Source organism: Bidens hawaiensis, unplaced genomic scaffold (assembly GCF_021521415.1).
Source record: "Bidens hawaiensis isolate Kalapana, Puna unplaced genomic scaffold, B.hawaiensis_p1.1 tig00020238_1, whole genome shotgun sequence".
Taxonomy (NCBI): domain Eukaryota; kingdom Viridiplantae; phylum Streptophyta; class Magnoliopsida; order Asterales; family Asteraceae; genus Bidens; species Bidens hawaiensis.
In genome coordinates this window covers 198653-221890 of record NW_027493081.1, presented here as the reverse complement: position 1 = coordinate 221890, position 23238 = coordinate 198653, and the positions used below count along the sequence as shown (strand labels likewise).

Below are 23238 nucleotides of genomic sequence, written 5' to 3'. Positions count from 1 at the left end.
AATAACATTGAGGCCATTTGTAAAAATTATCGGATTTTTCGGAGGTCGTTTGATATAAACGGGCCATTTATTACACGATTATAACCTATTAAATGAATTTTTATAAATAAATAATTAATCATAAAATTTCTGAAAATATTTTTATAAAATTCTCCATGTTTTAGTGTATTTTTACAAAAATTTACATAATTTATATATAAGTACATATTTAGTTATGATTAATCAAAGATTTAAATTATAATTGTTTTAACGAAACCGGCAGTTTTGTGTTTAACGGACTGACTGGTATGTCAAAATGTCAAAAGTGGTCAAATATCATATTTTTGAATGATATTGATAAAAACGAACTTTTTACGAAAATTCCTGACAAATCGGATGGATTATGCGCGTTTTGTATAATCAAACCCGTGTGAAAACGGAAACGAACCCTGCGATCAAACCAGACACCGAAACCTTAAAATTCTTTCATAAATCAAATCATTTTATCAATCAATATATTTACTTAAGTTTATGTGATCTTACCTAATCCCGAAACGTATAAACGATCAACTGGGCTAGGCTCGGGAAACGGTGAAACTGAGCCAAATCCAGTTTTAAACATTTCATAGTATACAAAGTCACAATCTAAGACTATGGTCATGTTCTGGGCCTAACAGCTATACCCAGATTATCTATACAGCCCGACTTAGCTTGAACACTGTACTAGTAATAACGATACGATACCGTTTATAGGAATCAGGCTATAAACGAGGCATCTGACTTATTGATACGTGAATTCTGTGCGAACTACGATAAGGTGAGTTTCACGACCCCCACTTTCTAAACTGTTTTACGAACTTTTGGGGTGAAAAGCATGTTTACATATACTGATATACTTGAAAACGTGTGATGATGTGGATTATCTAAGTACTAACACTTGACAAGTCTCCACAAACACAAGTGATTAACTTCGTGCCGGTGACGTGTGGATAGTACTATCGGTTTGACAAACCCAACTGACAGAGCCGGAGGGGTATGCCGGAACATATGTAAACCCAGTTGCACATTATCATTATATTTTCACATACTACTATGTGGTGTTAGATATAGTACATACTTGGGGCAAGTGGCTGTTAAATGCCAACGGGAGTGCATGGGCAGTGGAGGCCATGTGTTTTAGCTCGTTTCGGTTTCACTTGTGGCTTAGTATAATACATCATACACATACATATATACATACACACTGTAAACTTTACGAACTCGTGTACTGATTTCATTGACACTCGTGAAACTTGAAACTCATTAACTAGACGTAGCTGACCCGTTTTAACATGCTTTTCAGGTAAAGCAAAAGTGGAATGATTTGCTTACATGCTTGGTGTTAGAAGGAAAGTTGAATAGCTGTGAATAGACGCTGATATAATACTGAATAAGAAGCTCGTAAACCGGTTATGTGTTTTTCACCTAGTTTGTAAACATAGTACCTACCAATGTAGTATGATGTAATTTAGCTGTTGGATTTCTTTATAAACAATGTGGTTGATACCAGTGTTATCTGTTACATTCCCGTATTACGCTTCCGCAACTACCTAGTCGGGGTTTGACAGAAGTTGGTATCAGAGCCATTGGTTATAAAGAATTAGGATGTCCCTTAGGATACCCTAAGATAACCGTAGGCTCGATTAACTCTGGGAATAAAATACTATTAAATAATATACACGAATGATTCTCGTGATGAACGCGAATGGACAAGTGGGTTATTATGGTCCGGAACGTAATAACAGACTTGTTTGTACGAGGAAATTCGAGAAGAAGTCGATAAACAATCGAATAGGTAAAAACAGCAACATATGTGTATAAAATATAATAATAGATAAATATTTGTGTATATAAACGATTATTTGTGCTTATGTGTATAAATACCTGCGCGTATCTTACTATGATTAATATAGAAGGATATTATTCTTATCACTAACCATTGTGCTGGAATATGTTAAGATCTACTGATCGTGTACCTAATACCCTACCAACAAGGCCTGTGGAGGAAGAGGAAGATCCGGAAGAGGAAACTGAGGAGGAACCAGAGGAAATAGAAGAAGGTGCAGATGCGGTAATTCCACGCGAGGTACCCGCAGATCAACCCGACTTATCGGGTTACCGTTGTGACACCTACCCCCCTAGGGAATCCCCTAGGAATGCTGCAGGACAGGGAGCTACTAGTGCTTATCGTTCACCTGTTAGAGCACCCAGATCCCCTACTCCACCTGTACAGCATACACCAGTACCCCCACCCACTATTAGAAACCGTCAGACCGCTCGCATTTCAGTGCGTCCACCTGAGCACACTTCTCTCCCACCTTGATCTACGTACCATAGGGGAGAAACATCGCGTGTCAGGTAACCGAGATACCTATTCCTACTTGGGGTTTACCCGCCCCGGTACCCGAGCCACCTCGTCATTCTGATTCAGCATGGTTTGGTTTAGCAATTGATCAGCTTTTAGACCAATCACATTCTATAAATAACTTAAACCTGCATAGATATGATATGCAAGATCACATGCGATACATGCAGCAAGAAATCAGAATTGTGCAAAGATCCAGTGCTCACGGCCATGGGCGTCAGGATCGAGCGATGATACTACTGGGGGTATGCTTAGCAGTTAATGCGGCCCTAGTGGCTGCTGTTGTTTGGTTGTGGCTTCATATTACCAATAATGGATAGGATATAATAGTCTAGTCTTATGTATATAGTCTTTTGATATCCCAAGCAGCATTTTGTTACAGCATGTTGGGCTGACTTGGGAGTTGTTTGTGGTTTAGTACTATTTCAAGCACTGGCCCTTATCGGGTTAAGTCTACATGTCGCTTAGTGACAAATTTTGATACGCATATACAAGCGCTGGCCTATACCAGGTTAAGCCTATGCGCTAATTTTGGATGCATATGTACAGTAATGATTATAATTAATACAAACGTGTTTTCTTTGGCATAGTTATGTGTTGTGAAGGTGTAATATCGTAAAGTTGTGTTGATCATAGTGAAACGATATTGATTATTATATAATTGATTATTCTATAGAATGGCCCCGAAGAAAACAAACCCTTTGTCTGAGGCGGAAGTGGCCGCAATGATTGCTCGTCAACTGCAAGCAGTGATACCAACAATTGTAACACAAGTCACTGCAGGCATACGTGCTAACAATACTGTTAATCAACCTACAAGCACCACCACGGCCACTGTTAATACACCTCCGCCGGACACTAATGTAGCCCCGGGTGTTACTACCCCGGTGAATACTGATAATGTCATAAATAATAATAACACTCTCCCAACTATGAATGTCACTGGGAACCCGGAACCTGTTGTGCACCCTGATAATATCCCGAACCCGAACCCTGTACCGGTTGTTAACACAACTAATAGTGATAATACTCGGACCAATACCGATAATAACAATAATAATAACCGAGAACCCCCGCGTCAGGAGTACTCATACAAACAATTTACATCATGTAAACCGATTGAGTTTAAGGGTATTGAAGGACCTAGCGGACTGGTCAAATGGATAGAAAAGACCGAATCAGTAATTAATATCAGTGAGTGTCCACCGAACCGCGTGGTCAGATTTGCTACCAGTATGTTTCTAGACCAAGCGCTGACGTGGTGGAACACGGTAGTCCAAATAAGGGGACAAGATGCTATTAATCGTATGTCATGGACTGAATTAAAAACCCTCATGCTAGAGCATTTTTGTCCTAAAAGTGAGATTCAGAGGTTGGAACACGAGTTATGGAATCTGGAAATGAAAGGAGCGGACCATGTGGGATACACGAATCATTTTAACGAACTATCCCGCTTAGTTCCATGGTTAGTTACACCGGAAGCGAAGCGAATTGAACGTTATATCTGGGAACTGACCCCTGCTGTGAGAAGTATAGTGAATTCAGTTGCCCACCCGACATTAGAAAGTGCTGTATCTCAAACGGGTGTCGTTACTTTTGATCTGATGCGAAGTGGAGTAATAAGGATGCCAGGTGAAACAACAAGTTTAAAACGAACTGATTATGGGACAAGAATGCAAGGAAACCCTCAAAACAAGCGGGCTCGTCCGAATACCCGAAGTTATGCCATGACCAGTTCTAATGTAAAACAAGAGACCTATAAAGGGACGTTACCGAAGTGCAGAAGATGTAACTTTCATCATGTGGGTGATTGCAAACCGATCATTTGTCAAAAGTGTGGAAGAACGGGACACTATGCCCCCAACTGTAGAACCCCCACCAACACTGTTAACCGTCCACCGCAATCAACTCAACTACCTCGACCTCAACCAACCCGCCCACAACTCAACCAACAAACCCCACCTACCACGAACCTCCGTGCCTGCTATGAATGTGGCAGTACGGAACACTTTCGGAGATACTGCCCCAATTTGAACCCGGGTACAGTGAGAAGGCAGAACCAAGCACAAGCATCAACCTCCAACACAGCTCTGGGACGCGCGTTTGTATTAGGACCGGGTGAAGCGCGTCATGATCCGAATGTGGTGACAGGTACATTCTTAGTTTCGGGTCAGTATGCTTCAGTTTTGTTTGATACGGGCGCCGATAGAAGTTTCGTATCTGTTAATTTCTTACCTTTAGAAAATATGCCGGTTAGTGAACTAACAAAACCATATACTATAGAACTCGCTAACGGTAAGTCTATACTTGTTAACCGAATAGTCCGAGACTGTTCCCTTATCCTAAACGACCACCCATTCCTTATAGATTTACTTCCAGTAGAATTGGGAAGTTTCGATGTTATAGTCGGTATGAACTGGCTATCTAAGTATAAAGCTGAAATTGTCTGTAAGGATAAGACCGTTAGAATACCTCTTTCGAATGATGAAGCTATGATTGTTCAAGGTGAGAAATCTGGTACGGTACTGCCTCTCATATCTCAACTTATGGCATTGAGATATTCACGCCAAGGTTGTACTTTATACTTGGCGAGTGTAACAGTTAAGGAACCCGAGGAAAAACGAATGGAAGACATCCCAGTGGTACACGAGTATTCAGATGTATTCCCCGATGAGTTGCCTGGTTTACCACCGACCCGACAAGTTGAATTCCGTATTGACTTGATACCGGGAGCAGCACCCATTGCTAAGGTACCTTATAGACTTGCACCTTCTGAAATGCAAGAACTGTCCAACCAGTTACAAGAATTACTGGACAGGGGTTTTATTCGCCCTAGTTACTCACCGTGGGGAGCACCAGTGTTGTTTGTAAAGAAGAAGGATGGGAGTTTTCGAATGTGTATTGATTATCGGGAATTGAATAAAGTGACTATAAAGAATAGATACCCCTTACCTCGAATTGATGACTTGTTTGATCAGCTCCAAGGTGCGAAGTATTTTTCAAAAATTGATCTTAGATCTGGTTATCATCAAGTAAGAATTCAGGAAGAAGACGTACCAAAAACAGCTTTCCGAACTCGGTATGGTCACTATGAATTTTTGGTTCTGCCGTTTGGGTTGACAAACGCACCTGCAGTGTTTATGGACCTCATGAACCGAATTTGCAAACCTTACCTTGACAAGTTCGTGATAGTGTTTATCGATGACATTTTGATATATTCGAGAAGTAAGGAGGAACACGAACAACATTTGCGGGAAATCTTAAAATTATTGAGGCAAGAGAAGTTATACGCAAAGTTGTCCAAATGTGAGTTTTGGCTACAAGAAGTACAGTTTTTGGGACACATTGTGAACCATCAAGGGATCCAAGTAGACCCAAGTAAAATTGAGGCCATTAAGAATTGGCAAGTGCCTAAGTCACCAAGAGAAATTCGTCAATTCTTAGGACTAGCCGGGTATTATAGAAGATTCATTGAAAACTTTTCAAGTATTGCACAACCTCTAACCCTCCTAACTCAAAAAGATAGAGCATATGAATGGGGAGAAGAACAAGAAATGGCCTTCCAAACGTTAAAACAGAAGTTATGTGAGGCTCCAATATTAAGCCTTCCAGATGGAACTGATGAATTGGTGGTATATTGTGACGCATCTCGTAAAGGTTTAGGATGCGTACTGATGCAAAGAAAGAAAGTAATAGCATATGCTTCCCGACAATTAAAAGTACATGAAAAGAATTATACGACCCATGATTTGGAATTGGGAGCAGTTATCTTTGCATTGAAGATTTGGAGACATTACTTGTATGGCACTAAATGTACCATCTATACTGATCACAAAAGCCTACAACACATATTTGATCAGAAAGAGCTAAACATAAGACAAAGGAGATGGGTAGAACTGTTAAATGATTATGATTGTGAGATTAAATACCATCCGGGTAAGGCCAACGTAGTAGCTGATGCTTTAAGCCGAAAAGACAGAATCAGACCATTAAGGGTACGAGCACTCGGAATGATTGTTCAAAGTAGCCTAACCGAACAAGTTCGCGTTGCACAAGATGAGGCCTTGAAGACAGATCAGTTAGAAAAAGAAGAACTACATGGAAATGAAAGGAATTTTGAGAAGAAAATTGATGAAGTATATTATTACAAAAACCGGGTCTGGATTCCAACACTTCATAAACTCCGAAAGTTGATTCTTGATGAAGCACACAAATCCAAATATTCTATTCATCCAGGTGCTGATAAGATGTATAAGGATGTTAAAGAATTTTACTGGTGGCCTGGTATGAAAAAGGATATAGCCGTGTATGTAAGTAAATGTGCAACATGTGCAAGGGTAAAGGCGGAATATCAAAAACCTTCGGGAATGTTACAACAACCCGAAATCCCACAATGGAAATGGGAACAAATTACCATGGATTTTGTGACACACCTTCCTAAAACCTCTCGAGTACACAACGCAATTTGGGTAATTGTGGACCGATTAACCAAATCCGCACACTTTATTCCCATCCGTAACAACTACACTACCGAAAAACTCGCTCAAATTTACATCGATGAAATAGTATCTCGACACGGAGTACCTCTTTCGATTATTTCCGATCGAGACAGTCACTTTACCTCACATTTCTGGCAAGCAGTACAAGAAGGCTTAGGAACCCGAATCGACCTAAGTACAGCTTACCATCCCCAGACTGATGGTCAATCCGAACGAACCATCCAAAATTTAGAAGATTTACTTCGTGCTTGTGTACTGGACTTCAAAGGGAATTGGGATCAACACCTCCCGCTCATTGAATTCTCTTACAATAACAGTTATCACAGTAGTATACAAGCAGCACCTTATGAAGCTCTATACGGGCGAAAATGTAGATCACCACTATGTTGGACAGAAGTAGGTGATACTCAAATTTCAAGATCCGATTTAATTCAGGAAACCACCGATAAGATTCACCAGGTTAAGCAAAAATTGAAAGCTGCCCGAGACCGACAAAAGAGTTATGCCGATGTTCGCAGAAAACCGTTATCTTTTGAAATAGGTGATAAGGTATTTTTAAAAGTATCGCCATGGAAAGGTGTTATAAGGTTTGGAAAGACTGGTAAACTAGCCCCGAGATACATCGGACCTTTTGAGATTGTCGCAAAAATTGGTCCCGTAGCTTACCGATTAAAACTACCCTTAGAACTGAGCACTATTCACGACGTGTTTCATGTATCGAATCTGAAAAAGTGTTTGACTGATGAAACGACAATAGTACCACTGGAAGATGTTCAGATCAACGAAAAACTCAACTTCGTAGAGGAACCGGTAGAAATTGTAGACGGGAAAACCAAACAGTTACGACAAAACAAAATTTCATTAGTAAAAGTTCGGTGGAATTCAAAACAAGGACCCGAATATACTTGGGAACGAAATGACGAATTCCGAAAGAAATACCCACACCTGTTCCCTAGAAAACCGATGACACATTAAATTTCGGGGACGAAATTTCTTAACGGGGGGAGAATGTGACATTCATGGCAAAACGAGGTATACTATATTCTTTACGTAACAAGTAAACGATAAATCGGTTAATTCGTAGTGCTTAAACGAGTAACCGACCGATGCTAATTATGACCCGTATACATACTGAGGGGTCATATACGAGTTATATATATGTTATAGAGGCTAACATATTGATATTTAGGCCCCAGTACGTTTAAAACTATTTAAACGAAAAATGTTTCGTTTATCGATACGCTATAAGCTTAAACGCAATCGTTAATATCAAAACGAGCATTGTAGCATTCGTTAAGCCGAAAAAGATTTATAAAACACTTATATGACATGTTCTAAGCAATCCGTGAAAATATTTTGGAATTTTACAACGAGTCAGTACGTTTTTCTTATTTTACAAAAATAAGCTGAAAAACACTCGTTTTCGCGCTGTTTATCGCACCTAGACTATTTATTTTAGCCAAAAACTGAAACCATACTTAAAATTGACTTAAGACTAGACATATTCACGCATAAAATTAGAAAAGAAGAAAAAAAAAGGGGTCTAGAACCCCATTTCCTTTTTCCGATCGGATGGAGGGTCTCCCCCACCTCTTGTTTCACAAATAAAAACACTCTCAAATTTCAAGTGTTTATCATTCCTATCCAGCCAAAACCAGATCAAACTCTTTCCTCCATATTTCCACTACAAAAAAATATCCAAAATCCAAGGTAAAATCTTGATCTTTAAGTGTTTTGAATCATGTTTTTAAGCAAAAATTAAAGTTTGATTAAGAAAAATTATGTTTAAGTATGAGAAACCCTTCAAACTACTACAAAACCATGTTTTGATGTTAAACATGTTTACAAAACAGGAACATATACTTTTTTGGTCAAAAACGCGGATTAGAACATGAATACAACGTTTTTACGGTTAGAAAGTTCGGTTTGAACCCAAAACCGAAACCCTAATTATCAAGGCTGTTACATGGATGATTTATGCTTGGTTTGATGTTATATGATATGTAGATATACTGAGTTTGCAACCCGAGACCCGGAGAGTCGTTTAAGCTAGCAAAATTCATCGAAAACCGACAAGGTAAACCCGTAACACTCGTTTTGGGGCTGTTTAGTATTAGGTTGTGACGTGCTTGTTGTTAGCTTGTGAAAACTTGTAGGAACATTAGGGATCATATAAATGAGTCCCAGTTCAAATTTGGTAATTTTTCGATAAACGGAGAATATTTGGTGAATTTATTTCCGTTTATGAGCGTTTATTTGGGAAAAATAGCTAAACATATTGAAAAATTATGAAACTTGGTTTTGGAGTTTAATATGTGATGGTAAGATCACTGGTAAAGTTTGGGAATCATTGGAAATACCTAAGTATGGTTTGTGCAATCATTGTTTAACCGAATTTTAACAGCCGAAAAACGCACAAAAAGGCATTTTGTCAAAAGATTTAGGTTCTGGAAATTTTGCAGGGGCTATGTAATAACATTGAGGCCATTTGTAAAAATTATCGGATTTTTCGGAGGTCGTTTGATATAAACGGGCCATTTATTACACGATTATAACCTATTAAATGAATTTTTATAAATAAATAATTAATCATAAAATTTCTGAAAATATTTTTATAAAATTCTCCATGTTTTAGTGTATTTTTACAAAAATTTACATAATTTATATATAAGTACATATTTAGTTATGATTAATCAAAGATTTAAATTATAATTGTTTTAACGAAACCGGCAGTTTTGTGTTTAACGGACTGACTGGTATGTCAAAATGTCAAAAGTGGTCAAATATCATATTTTTGAATGATATTGATAAAAACGAACTTTTTACGAAAATTCCTGACAAATCGGATGGATTATGCGCGTTTTGTATAATCAAACCCGTGTGAAAACGGAAACGAACCCTGCGATCAAACCAGACACCGAAACCTTAAAATTCTTTCATAAATCAAATCATTTTATCAATCAATATATTTACTTAAGTTTATGTGATCTTACCTAATCCCGAAACGTATAAACGATCAACTGGGCTAGGCTCGGGAAACGGTGAAACTGAGCCAAATCCAGTTTTAAACATTTCATAGTATACAACGTCACAATCTAAGACTATGGTCATGTTCTGGGCCTAACAGCTATACCCAGATTATCTATACAGCCCGACTTAGCTTGAACACTGTACTAGTAATAACGATACGACACCGTTTATAGGAATCAGGCTATAAACGAGGCATCTGACTTATTGATACGTGAATTCTGTGCGAACTACGATAAGGTGAGTTTCACGACCCCCACTTTCTAAACTGTTTTACGAACTTTTGGGGTGAAAAGCATGTTTACATATACTGATATACTTGAAAACGTGTGATGATGTGGATTATCTAAGTACTAGCACTTGACAAGTCCCCACAAACACAAGTGATTAACTTCGTGCCGGTGACGTGTGGATAGTACTATCGGTTTGACAAACCCAACTGACAGAGCCGGAGGGGTATGCCGGAACATATGTAAACCCAGTTGCACATTGTCATTATATTTTCACATACTACTATGTGGTGTTAGACATAGTACATACTTGGGGCAAGTGGCTGTTAAATGCCAACGGGAGTGCATGGGCAGTGGAGGCCATGTGTTTTAGCTCGTTTCGGTTTCACTTGTGGCTTAGTATAATACATCATACACATACATATATACATACACACTGTAAACTTTACGAACTCGTGTACTGATTTCATTGACACTCGTGAAACTTGAAACTCATTAACTAGACGTAGCTGACCCGTTTTAACATGCTTTTCAGGTAAAGCAAAAGTGGAATGATTTGCTTACATGCTTGGTGTTAGAAGGAAAGTTGAATAGCTGTGAATAGACGCTGATATAATACTGAATAAGAAGCTCGTAAACCGGTTATGTGTTTTTCACCTAGTTTGTAAACATAGTACCTACCAATGTAGTATGATGTAATTTAGCTGTTGAATTTCTTTATAAACAATGTGGTTGATACCAGTGTTATCTGTTACATTCCCGTATTACGCTTCCGCAACTACCTAGTCGGGGTGTGACAGGTGAATACGTCAACCATTTACCAAGTCATTTGCATTTCACAAACAAATGGCTATGCATATCCAGTTTTAAAATGTTGGAAAGTATTTGCATTAAATTATATGAAATCCTTAACGTATTAATAAACCCTTTTGAGTTAGTATTATTCACCGGAAATAATTGACGTATTTTCAAAAGTATTTGCCATTAAGATAGAAAAATAGACAAGGATATATGTCAAATGGTGATAGAGGATTAATAGGCATAGACTATCACTTATGGTCAGCTAAAATTTTGTAAGACAACACACAGATAAACTGCTTTTTAAACAATTAATTGTAAACATTATGGGTTTAAGTCCCAGTTTAGTGTAAATTAATTATTTATCCAAATTTGTTTGCTGCGCAACAGACTTTGATAAGTTGACAAACTTGGTCTCAACTGTTGTTTGATGGTCATGCGTCCAAACCCCTAAGGTCGAGTGTAATACCAACAAACCTGTGGTTCTATCTGTTTCTACATGAATAATAAACAAGAAAGAAGTTTTATAGATTATAAGACAAAAACCAGACTTAATTAAGTAGACTCAAGTTCATTAAACCTATTAGACTAAAGTTCCTAACTTATACGAACTATCCGCTTTTATAAAGATAAAGCAAGATAAACCGATTGCTCCGCCTGCCGACGCGTCGATCGATCGTTGTCCGGCGGGTTTCGTTGCTCTTTATTGTCGGCATTTTGAGTTCTCGAATCTCCGCCATCCGTTTTCGGTTTTTTTGAATGTGTTGTAATACTATCGCGTGTCTTTTGGTCAGATTCATCCCTTAGGGATTGCTAGGGTTTTACATTTTGAGGTTTTGTGTAGGGCTTTAGGGTATGACCCGTCGCTTTTGTGTTTTCGCCATTTCTTTCATTTAGCGAAGAACGGCGATTGGTATACTTTTGAACATACTCAGGTTGATACATGTTTAATTTATTCGACGGTTACGACCCTTGGTTCTTGGAAGGACCTTTTTTCTTTGTTTCTGATTCCATTCTTCCTTTTAAACCTGTTTGGAGACAACCCGAGGTTGTTTTCAAAGAACCGGAGCCGGCTGAATCGGAGTTGAATGATGCGTTTTTCTAGTCGATTAGGAATGTCCATCACGCCTTCGTCCTCTTCCCGAACATCTTCTTGTTTTGTTAGGAATTAGCAAGATGTGGGATAAGCCTAATCGGGATCCCATGCTTATGAGGGATGATAAGGGTGTGCTTTTGTTTATCCTGCACTTGTTTTGTTTTTCTGGTATGCCTATTGATAGATTTCCTTTGTTTTCGTAGTTATGACAGCTTTGGATTTTTTGAAGAGTGACGATACTTCAGATGTTGGGTTTACGGATGTTGCGGCTACTACTGGGGAAGATGCTGTGGTTCAAGGGAAAGAGGGTAGGTTCGAAGGTTCTGGGTATGTGGGAGTTCCGAATGTTAAGGGTTTTACCAAGGCTGCTGCTCCTAAGGTTTCTACCCGCCGTTCTAATCGACATTTATTGAAGTCTTCTAGCCTATCATCTTCTCACGAACCAGTCGATGTTAGTGATGATGTTCAAGTTGCTGAAGATCAAGGTCCAAGTGTGGAGGGAGAAAAGGAACAGGGTTTGGTTATTTCCAAGAAGAAGAAATCAACTGGTAAGAAGGTTGCGATGACTACAGTTCAAGGTTTGAGTGGAGATGAAGTTTATGTGCCTGAGTGGAATGCTAAGGTTGGACATAGCTTTAAAGATCCGGAAGTTTGTGCTGATGTCTTGGCTAACTTTGCTCCTCCTGGGTTTCGTAACACCATTTATGAGATGGAGGGTGATGCCATGCTTTCAAGGTTAATCCTGAGTTCTTGCAACCTTTCTGCCCTTTTGGCTGAGGGCGTTACTCGCTTTCGAAAGGGAATGCAAGAGTATGAGGAGTTTTCCAAGAAGAAAGAAAAGATGAAGGCTTCTATGTCAGTCATGAAGAAGGAGGTTGACGGTTTTTCAAAGAAGGAGGAAGGTTATGTGAAGAAGATCGATGAGTTGTCCCGTGGCTACGAGGTTGAGATAGCCGGGTTGAAGAAAGCGATGGAAACTGATAAGGAAGCTTTTGAGGTTCAGAGGAAAGCCTTTGACATGGAGAAAGAAGGCTTGAAGGCTTCAGTCACCCAGGCTACTAACGACAACCGGTGGCTAATTGAGCATGAATTTCATCAGGTTGTGACTTACCTGCTTCATTCTACTGAATTTAACTCGGTGTTGGGCGGTGTTTACACGAAGCTACTGAACAATGGGAAGCATTTGGGCTTTGTTGCTGGCTTCAAACATCACGAAGCTGGTCAACCTATGGAGCAATCGTCTATGTTCAACCGTGAAACTTCCAAGCTCTTCTCAAATTCAGTTCATGCGATGGAAAGGCTTACTTACCCCTATGTGGGTGAATCTTGCTTTGGTAAACCTCTTTCCGTTTTGCCGGGCTTGAAACCAGCCGACCTTGATGAGAAAGTTTGCTCCGAAGTGCTTGAGTCCTTGTCTAAGAAGCGCTCCCGTTCTGGTGATAGCGAAGAAACTTTATCCGGAGATAGTGACAGGTCTCATGTGGCTAGCCTCGAAGGTTCGGTCGTTGCTAGTGGTGGCCCAGAAGTGAAGAAGTCGAAGAAAGGTAAGGGTGTTGAGGCTAGCACTTCAAAGCCTGTTTCTGGTGTTTAAAAAGTTGATTCGTAGCTTTCTTAGCGTTATTAAACAATGTTATATATCTTAAACAATTTAGGTTCAGCATGAAACCCTTAAGGGATCTGCTTTATGGTTGTGGTTAGCCTTTTTGGCCGTTTGAGCATTCTCATGGGAATCTTTGTGATTTCCTTTGTTTAGCCTGAATGGCTTATCATGGATGATGTTAATTATGGCCTTAAAAGGCCTTTTTTATAAATCGCAATGTTCGATGCTTTGTGTTTTGGTTGCTTTGACTTGTTAGTTTTATGTGTTTTTAGCTAACTTTCCATAAGAAGTTTTAGTGCTGCAGTCACCTTAGCTTCAAGGCTTCATTAGGTAAAAAGCACATGTTGGCTATCCTTTGTATCATTACTTAGTATATATTTGTTTCATAAACTTTTTCAAAGCTTAAGGAACGAATTGGTGTAGGCTGTTCAGACCCGTCTATGAGACAAGTTTTGGTTGAAAAATTTTTTAAGTCTCATGGAGTTGGATTGATATAGGAACTCACCCCTTATATAGGTTCATTTAACCCTTGAACCTATTGAGCGATGTGGCCTGGGAGCTCATCCCCTTACATGGCCCTTTCCATGGAGTTTCTTGCTAGGTTCTCAACCTGATTATAGGATAGTAAAGACAAGTTATGATAAAGATTTCATCATTCGTTCAAGAGGTTTTTATCTACAAAAAGGAGAGCTATACATCTCTTGAAATAAATTTTAAGTTCTTGACTAGGCATGAAACCTTTTAAGGGTTTTGCCGTTCCAGTGTCTTGGAAGCTTTTTGCCTTCTGCGTCGGCCAGTTTGCAGGATCCACCCTTGTGATCTTCAAGGATTGTGTATGGTCCTTCCCACTTTGGGCCGAGCTTTCCTTGATTTTCTTTCTTGCTGGCCTTGTTGTTTCGGAGTACAAGATCTCCTGGCCTGAAACGTTCATGTTTCACTGTTGCATTGTAATAAGCTTCCATTTTTTGTTTGTACTTAGCCTCTTGTACTGCGGCTTGATCACGAATTTCTTCGAGGAGTTGCAAATTCAATATGGTCTCATTGTTGTTTGTTTTGAGATCCATGTTGAGTGTTCTTTGAGTCACAACTCCGGCTTCTGCTGGAATTACAGCTTCTGATCCGAACACTAGGCTGTAAGGTGTTCGTTTGTGGCTTGTTTTTTCAGTCGTTGTTATTGCCCGTAGAACATTTGGTTGTTCTTCAAGCCAATTTTTGTCGTGTCTTCCCAGCCTTGCTTTGATTCCTTCCACGATGGTTCTATTTGTTCTTTCAACTTGGCCATTGGATTGAGGGTATGCAACTGAGCTGAACACTTGGCTGATTCTGAACTCTTTGCACCATGTGATAAATTGTTTCCCATTATCCGTGACCAACAATCCTGGCAACCCGTAGCGACAAATTATGCTTTCCCACACAAAGTCGATGACTTGTTTACCCGTTATCTTTGCAAGTGGTTTGACTTTAGGCCACTTGGTAAAGTAGTCAACGGCTACTAGCAAAAAATTTACCCCACCCTTGGCTGGTGGGAATGGACCAACGATATCCATTCCCCACTTGTGGAATGGCCAAGCCGAGGAGATGGGGACTAGATTGTGTTTAGGGATTTTTGGAAAAGGTGCATGAATTTGACAAGCTTCACATTTTTTGAGTTGTTCTGTTGCATCTCGGTGCATCGTGGGCCAGAAGTATCCGATGTTCATCAATTTTGCAACCACTGTTCTTGGCCCAAAATGAGCTCCACATATCCCCTCGTGAACCTCTTTGATCAGATATTGACTTTGTTCAAGGCCCACACATCTTAGTAGTGGTGCAAGGTAAGCTTTTTTATAAAGGGTTTCTCCTTGCAACACATACTGTCAGGACTTGATTCGAACCCTCTCAGCCTCTGTCTGGTCCAGAGGTAACCCACCATTTTTGAGGAACTTTTCTATGGGAGTCATCCAAATGGGACCTTCTTTAGTGATTACATCCTGAACCTCCAATTCTTGAATTGAAGGAGTTTTCAACACTTCCACCAATACTTTCTTGGTGAGGTGTGCAAATGTGAGGGATGCTAGTTTGCTCAGGGCATCGGCTCTTTTGTTTTGTGATCTTGGGACTTGCTTGATAGTGCACTATTGAAACGTGGTCATCAACTCTTTTGCCTTTTCACGATACTTCTTCATGTTGGGATCTTTTGCTACATAGCTATCATTGACTAGACTTGAAACAAGCAACGAGTCTGTGAAGACTTGTAGCTTTTGGATCTTCATCTCTTTGGCACTTTTTAGACCGACGATCAATGCTTCGTATTCAGCTTCATTGTTGGTGGTCTGAAATTCAAGTCGGAGAGCATATGTAAATTCTAACCCTTCGGGGTTGATTAAAATGAGCCCAGCTCCTGACCCTTCAATGCTAGAAGCTCCATCGGTAAAAAGCTTCCAAGCTTCAGGGTCAGAAGGTTCAGTGGCAGTTGCATGTATTTCAGGAATGACTTGCTTCGGGATTTCTACAATGAAATCCGCTAAGACTTAGGCTTTGACAACTTTTCTTGGGACATAGGTGATGTTATGTTCACCTAGTTCCACAGCCCATTTGGCCAATCGGCCTTAATTTCCTGGTTTTTCAAGCACACTCTTGATGGGTTGGTCAGTGACCACTTGTATAGGGTGTGCTTGAAAGTACATTCGAAGCCTTCTGGTAGTTTGAATTAAAGCCAAAGCAAGTTTTTCCAGAGGAGGGTATTTGATCTCTGCCAGTTTTAACGTTTACTAAAGAAATAAACGGGTACCTGAACTTTGTCTCGTTCTATGGTTAGGACCGCGCTTAATGCTTCTTCAGCTACTGAGAGATAGACAGAGATCAGTTCTCCCGTTTCGGGGGCTGCAATAGTTGGAAGTGAAGCCAAATGTTGCTTCATTTGACTGAAGGCTTCTTCCACTTCTTCCGTCCACCTGACATCTTTCTTATTGGTGCAACCCTTTAGTGTTTTGAAAAAGGGGAGGGATTTCTCAGCGAGCTTGGAGGTAAAATGCTTTAAGGCTGCAAGCCTTCCGTTCAGACTTTCCACTTCTTTTTGCTTTGTGGAGATTTGGTTTCAATAACAGCCCGAACCTTGTTGAGATTGGCTTTTATGCTTTGTTTCCCCACGATGTGTCCCAAAAACTTGCCTTCCTCGAACCCGAATGAACATTTTCAGGATTGAGTTTCATGTTGATCTTCTTCAGGTTTTGGAAGGTTTCTTGTATGTCATCAAGCATTTGACGCTCGGTTTTGCTTTTGATTACCAGATCATCGACATAAGCTTCCAGGTTTCTGCTAATTTGGCTGGCAAACGCTTTGTCAATCAATCGTAGATAGGTTGCCCCGGCATTTCGTAGGCCAAAAGGCATCTTTTGATAACAAAAAAATACGCTTGTCCATGTGGAATGCAGTTTTTTCTTCATCTTCCACTTTCATGAGAATTTGATGGTAACCCTTGTAAGCGTCGAGAAAACACTTAAAGGGATGGCCGGTTAAAGAGTCAACCTTGAGGTCCATCTCGGGTAATAGCAATCCTTCGGACATGCTTTGTTCAAGTCTTTGAAGTCGATGCACATCCTCCAAGACTTGCCAGGCTTCCGGACCATGACTGGATTAGCCACCAAAGATTGATATTTGACCTCCCGTAGGTCCCAGCTAGGATAAGCTTTTCAACCTCTTGACATGCTGCCAAGCTTCTTTCAGGAGCTAGACTCCGTTTCTTTAGACAACAGGCTTGACATCGGGAGGTATTTTTAGCCCATGCTCTGCAATGCTTCGAGGGATGCCTGTCATGTCTTCCGGCACCAAACAAAGACATCACTATAGTGTATCAACAGCTTTTGAAGGTGTGAAAGAGTTTCTTCGAAAAGGCTTGTGTTTACCCGTACCTTTTGTTCAAGATACTTGGGGTTTATGATCAAGCCTTGTTCCTCGTCTTCATTTTTTGAACTTTCCCCTTCAACCGTGTAATCCTCTCTTGGGTAGGTTGAATGGTTGCAATTCCCCTGTCGGTGGGAAACTTCACAGCACCTTGACCAACCGAGACAGCCATGTGGAACACACATTGTCCTGGCCTTCCTATGATTACATCATAGTTGGAAGGTGTGTTGATTACCACAAAAGTGAGTGGTTTGGTTTTCTTCATCTTGCCTTCACTAAAACAGACATCAAGGGTTAGTTGGCCCAAAGGCTTCAAGGGTATATCGGAGATACCTTTTATAGATGACCTGGAAGGTTGAAACCTTGAACGCTCTTCCTTACTTAGCCGGTTGAAGAACCTTTCATACATGATCTCTGTGGCCGCCCCTGTGTCGATGTAAGCTTTGTTTGTTTTAAGCGTTCCCACGTTCGCTTCTACCGTCAAGGGGTTTAAGAGTAAGTCACCTTGAGGTGGTGGGAAGTAGACGCATTGAAACTCCCAAGCCTTAAGCGTTGTTGTTTGTGGGGAACACCTTGGTCTATATTGATCACCATATTAACTTCTTTGCTTTTTCTTTCAGCCATCTTGTCTTTGACCCCTTTTACCAAATGGGCCAATTCTCCTGACTTAATAGCTTCCTCAATTCTTCTCTTGAGTTGAAATCAATCGTTTGTGTGGAGACCTTTTTCTTCGTGGAACTCACAGAACTGGGTGGAGCTTTCGTTCTTCTTGCTTTTGGGCAAAGGTCGAGGAGGTCGGAAGTTGTGTTTCACTTCTTCGGTGGCAAGGATCTCCTGAGGGGTTTTGTTTAAATCTGTGAAGTTCATAGTCTTTTCCCTGCTTGGAGGGTTCCGACCTTCAGGCCTTCGTTGATCTGGGTTCCTTGGATATTTATCATAGGGATTGAAGTTCCCTCTTTTTCGGTTGGGGCTGTTGCCTCGCCAACTAGGAGCCCTTTTTCTTTGCTATTTGAAATCAACCGCCTCTTCGCCTCGGATATGAGCTTCAGCTCGTTCGAGAGCTTCTTCAAGGGTTTTAGGCATGCACTTGTTAAAGTCCCTTGTGAGGTACTTGGAGGTGATGGTGTTCATGAAGCCTGCCACCCTCATTTTTTTCGTCGGCCCCCACATATGTCAACCCTTCTTTTTTATACCTTTTGATGAAATTTCGAAGGTTCTCATCATCTTTTTGTTTTATCTGAAAAATGACCGTGGCGTCCTTGACGTACCTTCTTTGTTGTGAAAAGTTGGCCAAGAATCCCTTGCTCGGATTATCGAAGCTTCGAACTCTTTGGGCAGGAAGGTCGTTGAACCATATCCTGGCTAATCCAACTAGTGTTTGCATGAACATCAAACAACATTCAGCGTGGGACCACTTTTCGATTCTGGCCGCACCAGTGAAGACCTTGAGGTGGTCTTCGGGATCTTTGGTCCCATCATATGTTTTTATATGGGGTGGCATCTTGATTTTCGTTTGAGAGTCATAATCGGCGATTTGTTGACAGAAACATGATAGGTTACCGGGCTTGTGAGGCTTTGCAAGGTCTTCTTCTACCCTGGTAGCGAGATTATGACTCGTCGTTCCTTGGTGGGTACGCAGTGCTTGATTGATGAGCTGGGTCCAAGGGAAGTGTGCCATCATTTGAGCCATCAACTAAGGCATGAAGTAAAGGCTTTCAGGAGTTGCTGCTATTTGGTTATTCCCATGGGAGTGCTCATTGCTGCACTCCGAGCCAAGGGTAAGACCGTCATGGCCTGCTCCCAAGTAGTGGCTGTAGGAGGAACACTCGAAGCTGGTGACTGCCATATTTGATTGAGAGTGGTCTCGTGCCCAAGGGGTTGTGAAGTGAACAGGGGGAAGGCCATTGGGCTTGGCCTCCCGTAAGTATACAGAGCTAGGTTAAAAGGTTGGTAGGTTACACTTGGACCAGCTTTTAAATGAGAAGCAGCCGGTCGTGAGCTGGTTAAAGGGGAAGGTGGACGTCCGAGTGACAGTGAGGGCTCCGGATCGTCATACTCCAGCCTTATTCTTATCTCCTTTTCTCTTTCTTGGCTCACGTGTTGGTTAAGAAGATGTCTTAGTTGCAAGAAATGCCGTGACACTCCTTCCAACGTCAAGTCGACACGCTCCGGGGTATTTTTGACTCCTGCGTAAGGAGAAGGAACTCCGGATCGTGAAGGGGTTGGAGTTTGAAAAGGTGAAAATTCGAGGAACAACGGTTCCGTCGGAGTACCTCCCGGGGTGGAAAAAGATATGGTTGCCGCCGGAGTTTGTTGGCTGGCACATGGTGTCGGTGTACTTGACACTTGGTCGACTTCATTGGGAGATTCACCTTCTAACATGATGATTTTGATGAAAATGGAGCTACACTACTGGTCTTTAAGATAAAGTAAGCGGCGTAGCCCCACTGTGGGCGCCAACTTGTTGCTACAGCAATTATAAGACCAATGATAGTGAATAGACTGGTTAGGCTAAAAGGCTTCAGGGTTCAGGTTAACCAAACGCAGGTCGTGGTGTCCCTCTACGCTTGCAAAACGTAGAGAGAGGTTTATTAGTTTGTTGTCATTTGTTATAGTTCATCGGAGATCCAAGACCGAGATGTTTGAGGCCGGTTTTTGGATGAAGTTCTTGGTGAAGCTATGATGTTCTTGAAGTAGGAAAGAAACAAGCACAGTGCTAGTTTCTCAAGGAAGAAGAGAAGATTAAAGAGTATATGTTAACTTTCCAATCTGGTGTGTTCTAATGGCTGGGTTTACATTCTTTATATAGAAAGATATGTAAGGCTTTTGTCCAATGGATAAACTAGTTAACCTCTGGTTTGGTAGACGGTTGACCTTTTATGGGCGGGAAGCTTTTGACCGTTGGTTAACGATTATAATAATATTACTTTTTCTAAGCATGTCCCTTATTCAGAGGGAACAGTGATGTGAACAGTTATTTGACGTGGTACTGTTGCACGTGCTTACTGTTCACGTACTTGTTTACCTAAATTGGGCGGGAAACGAACCTTTTAACCTTCTAACCTTTTTAGCGTTAATGTATGAAAGTCATTTTATCAGTTCCTTGGGCTACCCCCGTCATCACTATCTATACTTTAAATAAAAGAATACGTTTTTTTATGTCGCTTCTACGTTAATTTACACAAATTATTTAAATATTAACTAAACTATTTAAATATGATAACTTATTAATACTAGTTATTTGTTAATCTTTAAATATGTATCTTTTACATTATCATTATATATTAATAACATACAGTAAGTTATAATTTTAATAATTACAAATTAATTATAATTTTAATAATTATAAATAAATCATTTCAAAATTTCCTAAATTACTAATAAATGTTATTTATATTAAACAGTAAAATATTTAATTCTTAATTCCACAATTTTACATTACGTTAACCTTTTTTTAAGTTTCAAGGATTTTAATGTGATATCTTAAATATATATAAATGAAACATTTAAAATCTCTATGGTTTTTTCATACATTCTCTTAAATCATCAGATTGTCTTATTTATAAATGAAGGCTTCTCATGTATTTGACCTAAATTTACGGCTATAGGTCTTGCTAAACGCAGATAGCCCTTAAACGGGTTATAACATCTCATTAAATTAAAAATTAATCTCACCGAATATTTGATATGAAAATCATATAAAATAGGGATATATTAAAAATAAATATGTGAATTTTTTTAAAGATATTATTCTTAAGAAAAATTTTATAGTAAAAAATATAAGCAGGTCATGGGACTCATCAAACTTAGATAGTGTTTAAACCGGGTTATAACATTTTATTTATTAACTTTCTTACAATAAATAAAATTAAAATCCAAAAAAATATATAAATATTATAAACAAATAATGTAAAACAAACACGTAATACAAGGTATAAGAACTTGTTATGATATACACTTTTATTTACCATCCTTCAACCAATTATCTACTGTAAATTACTCAAACTCCGCGTAGATGTATTTATAACTTTATTATATGCAAAAAATATTATTTATAATGTTTTTACCGCTAATTTTATTTAAATAATAGTTATTGAATTTTCTGTTTTGTATGTAATAATTGTTAATATCTTATATACTATTTACACATAATTTTTATATTTGATACGTATGGTTAAAGTTTTTACAATATGCTTTTTATTTCATAATATTTCCGTACATTAGGTATTCAAATCGATGCTTATGTTTACTAAGAAAACTGTAGATTATGTAAATTATTATTAGATATAAAAAAAAAGTAAAGTACCTCTACATCTTTGAATTTATAGTTTTTAAGTGTATTGTGTTAACTTTATGTTTATAACTTTTAAATAACAATGATTCTTATATGTTATATATATTTTTTTGTTTATATGTTTTGGTCTTTTAAAAGAATACAACAACAAATAATGCCAATTATAATTTTTTATATTTAAGTTTTGGTAAATGTACGATGATTTTGTATTAAGAGTGTTGTGTATGATAAGTATATTGTACCTGAGTTTGGTTTAGTCCTTGGACCAAAATAATTATGAATCTTCCAAGGAAAACCAAATATGCCTGATGACCCCACAGAATGGTTTGATTTCTCCTGTAGTTCCAGTATAGCCTGGAGTGAGCCCACTACCTCAGTCATGGTAGGTCGTTCTTTTGGAACATTATGTACACAACGATCTGCAGTTTGAGCAAATCGCTTTAAACATTTGGTAGAAATTGTTCCCTTGATTTTAGAATCAACCATCTGATCTAGCCCACCAGACCAAATTACGTTGGTCCTCCTCGTTGTTTTCATCTACTGCAAGCCTCCCGGAGAGCAATTCGAATAATACAACCCCATAGGCGTACACATCAGTGTTCCTAGTTAGTTTCCTAGTATAGAAATAGTCTGGATCAAGATACCCAAATGTACCTTTTACACTTGCATCAACTGAAGTTATTAACTGATTGGTGGGGGTGATTTTGGACAATCCAAAATCTGATATCATAGCTGCCTAGTTGTCATCCAAAAGAATGTTTGAAGTTTTCACGTCACGGTGTATGACTCCATGATGGGTGCCTACACCAGTGTGAAGGTAGTCAAGACCTTGTGCAGCACCTATGGCTATCTTGAGTCGCGCCACCCAAGTTAAAGCTGTATCACTTTTATGTAAATGTTGATGTAGGGTTCCATTGGACATATATTCATATACAAGTATCTTCTCCTTGTTATCATCACAATAACCAATGAGAGACACCAAGTGACAATGACGCAACTGGAAAAGCATGTCGATTTCGACCCTAAACTCAGCTTCGCCTTGGTTGGACATAGAATCCAATCGTTTGATGGCTACAACATGCCCACCTTCTTCCTCACTAGAAATTTGGCCTTTGTACACTGGTCCAAAGCCACCGCGTCCAATGATCAGTTTATCATCAAAGTTTTTGGTTGCAGACAGAATTTCGCCAAGCGAAAAACGCCTACATTTATGTGCTGAAGCCATTGTAGTTTTAGATTCTGAAAAATAGTTGTCAACTTGTATTTGAAGAAGATTCAACTTTAAAGGTGTGCAACGAAAAGCCTCGCAATATAGTAGTTGTCATAAAAAAGGCAAGCCAAGAATGAAATTTAGGTTTATACTTGATGACTTTCTTAAACTGCTTTAATTAGTGCTATTAAAATCCGTTTTTAAATGTTGATTTGTTCT

The 23238-nt window shown here is 39.4% G+C and overlaps 1 protein-coding gene and 1 pseudogene across 1 annotated transcript in view; both read right to left on the bottom strand.

The window, feature by feature from the left end:
* The window catches only part of LOC143560208 (putative serine/threonine-protein kinase PBL10), a 37712-nt gene extending 15417 nt beyond the window's left edge, over nucleotides 1–22295 (bottom strand). Inside the window, exon 1 of the mRNA XM_077048558.1 lies at nucleotides 22052–22295. Within this exon, the coding sequence (XP_076904673.1) occupies nucleotides 22052–22295 (244 nt within the window). The remainder of the gene's footprint in view (nucleotides 1–22051) is intronic.
* Nucleotides 22296–22545: 250 nt separating this feature from the next.
* On the bottom strand, nucleotides 22546–23034 carry LOC143560217 (putative receptor-like protein kinase At5g39000 pseudogene; annotated as a pseudogene).
* Between the last annotated feature and the right edge of the window lie 204 nt (nucleotides 23035–23238).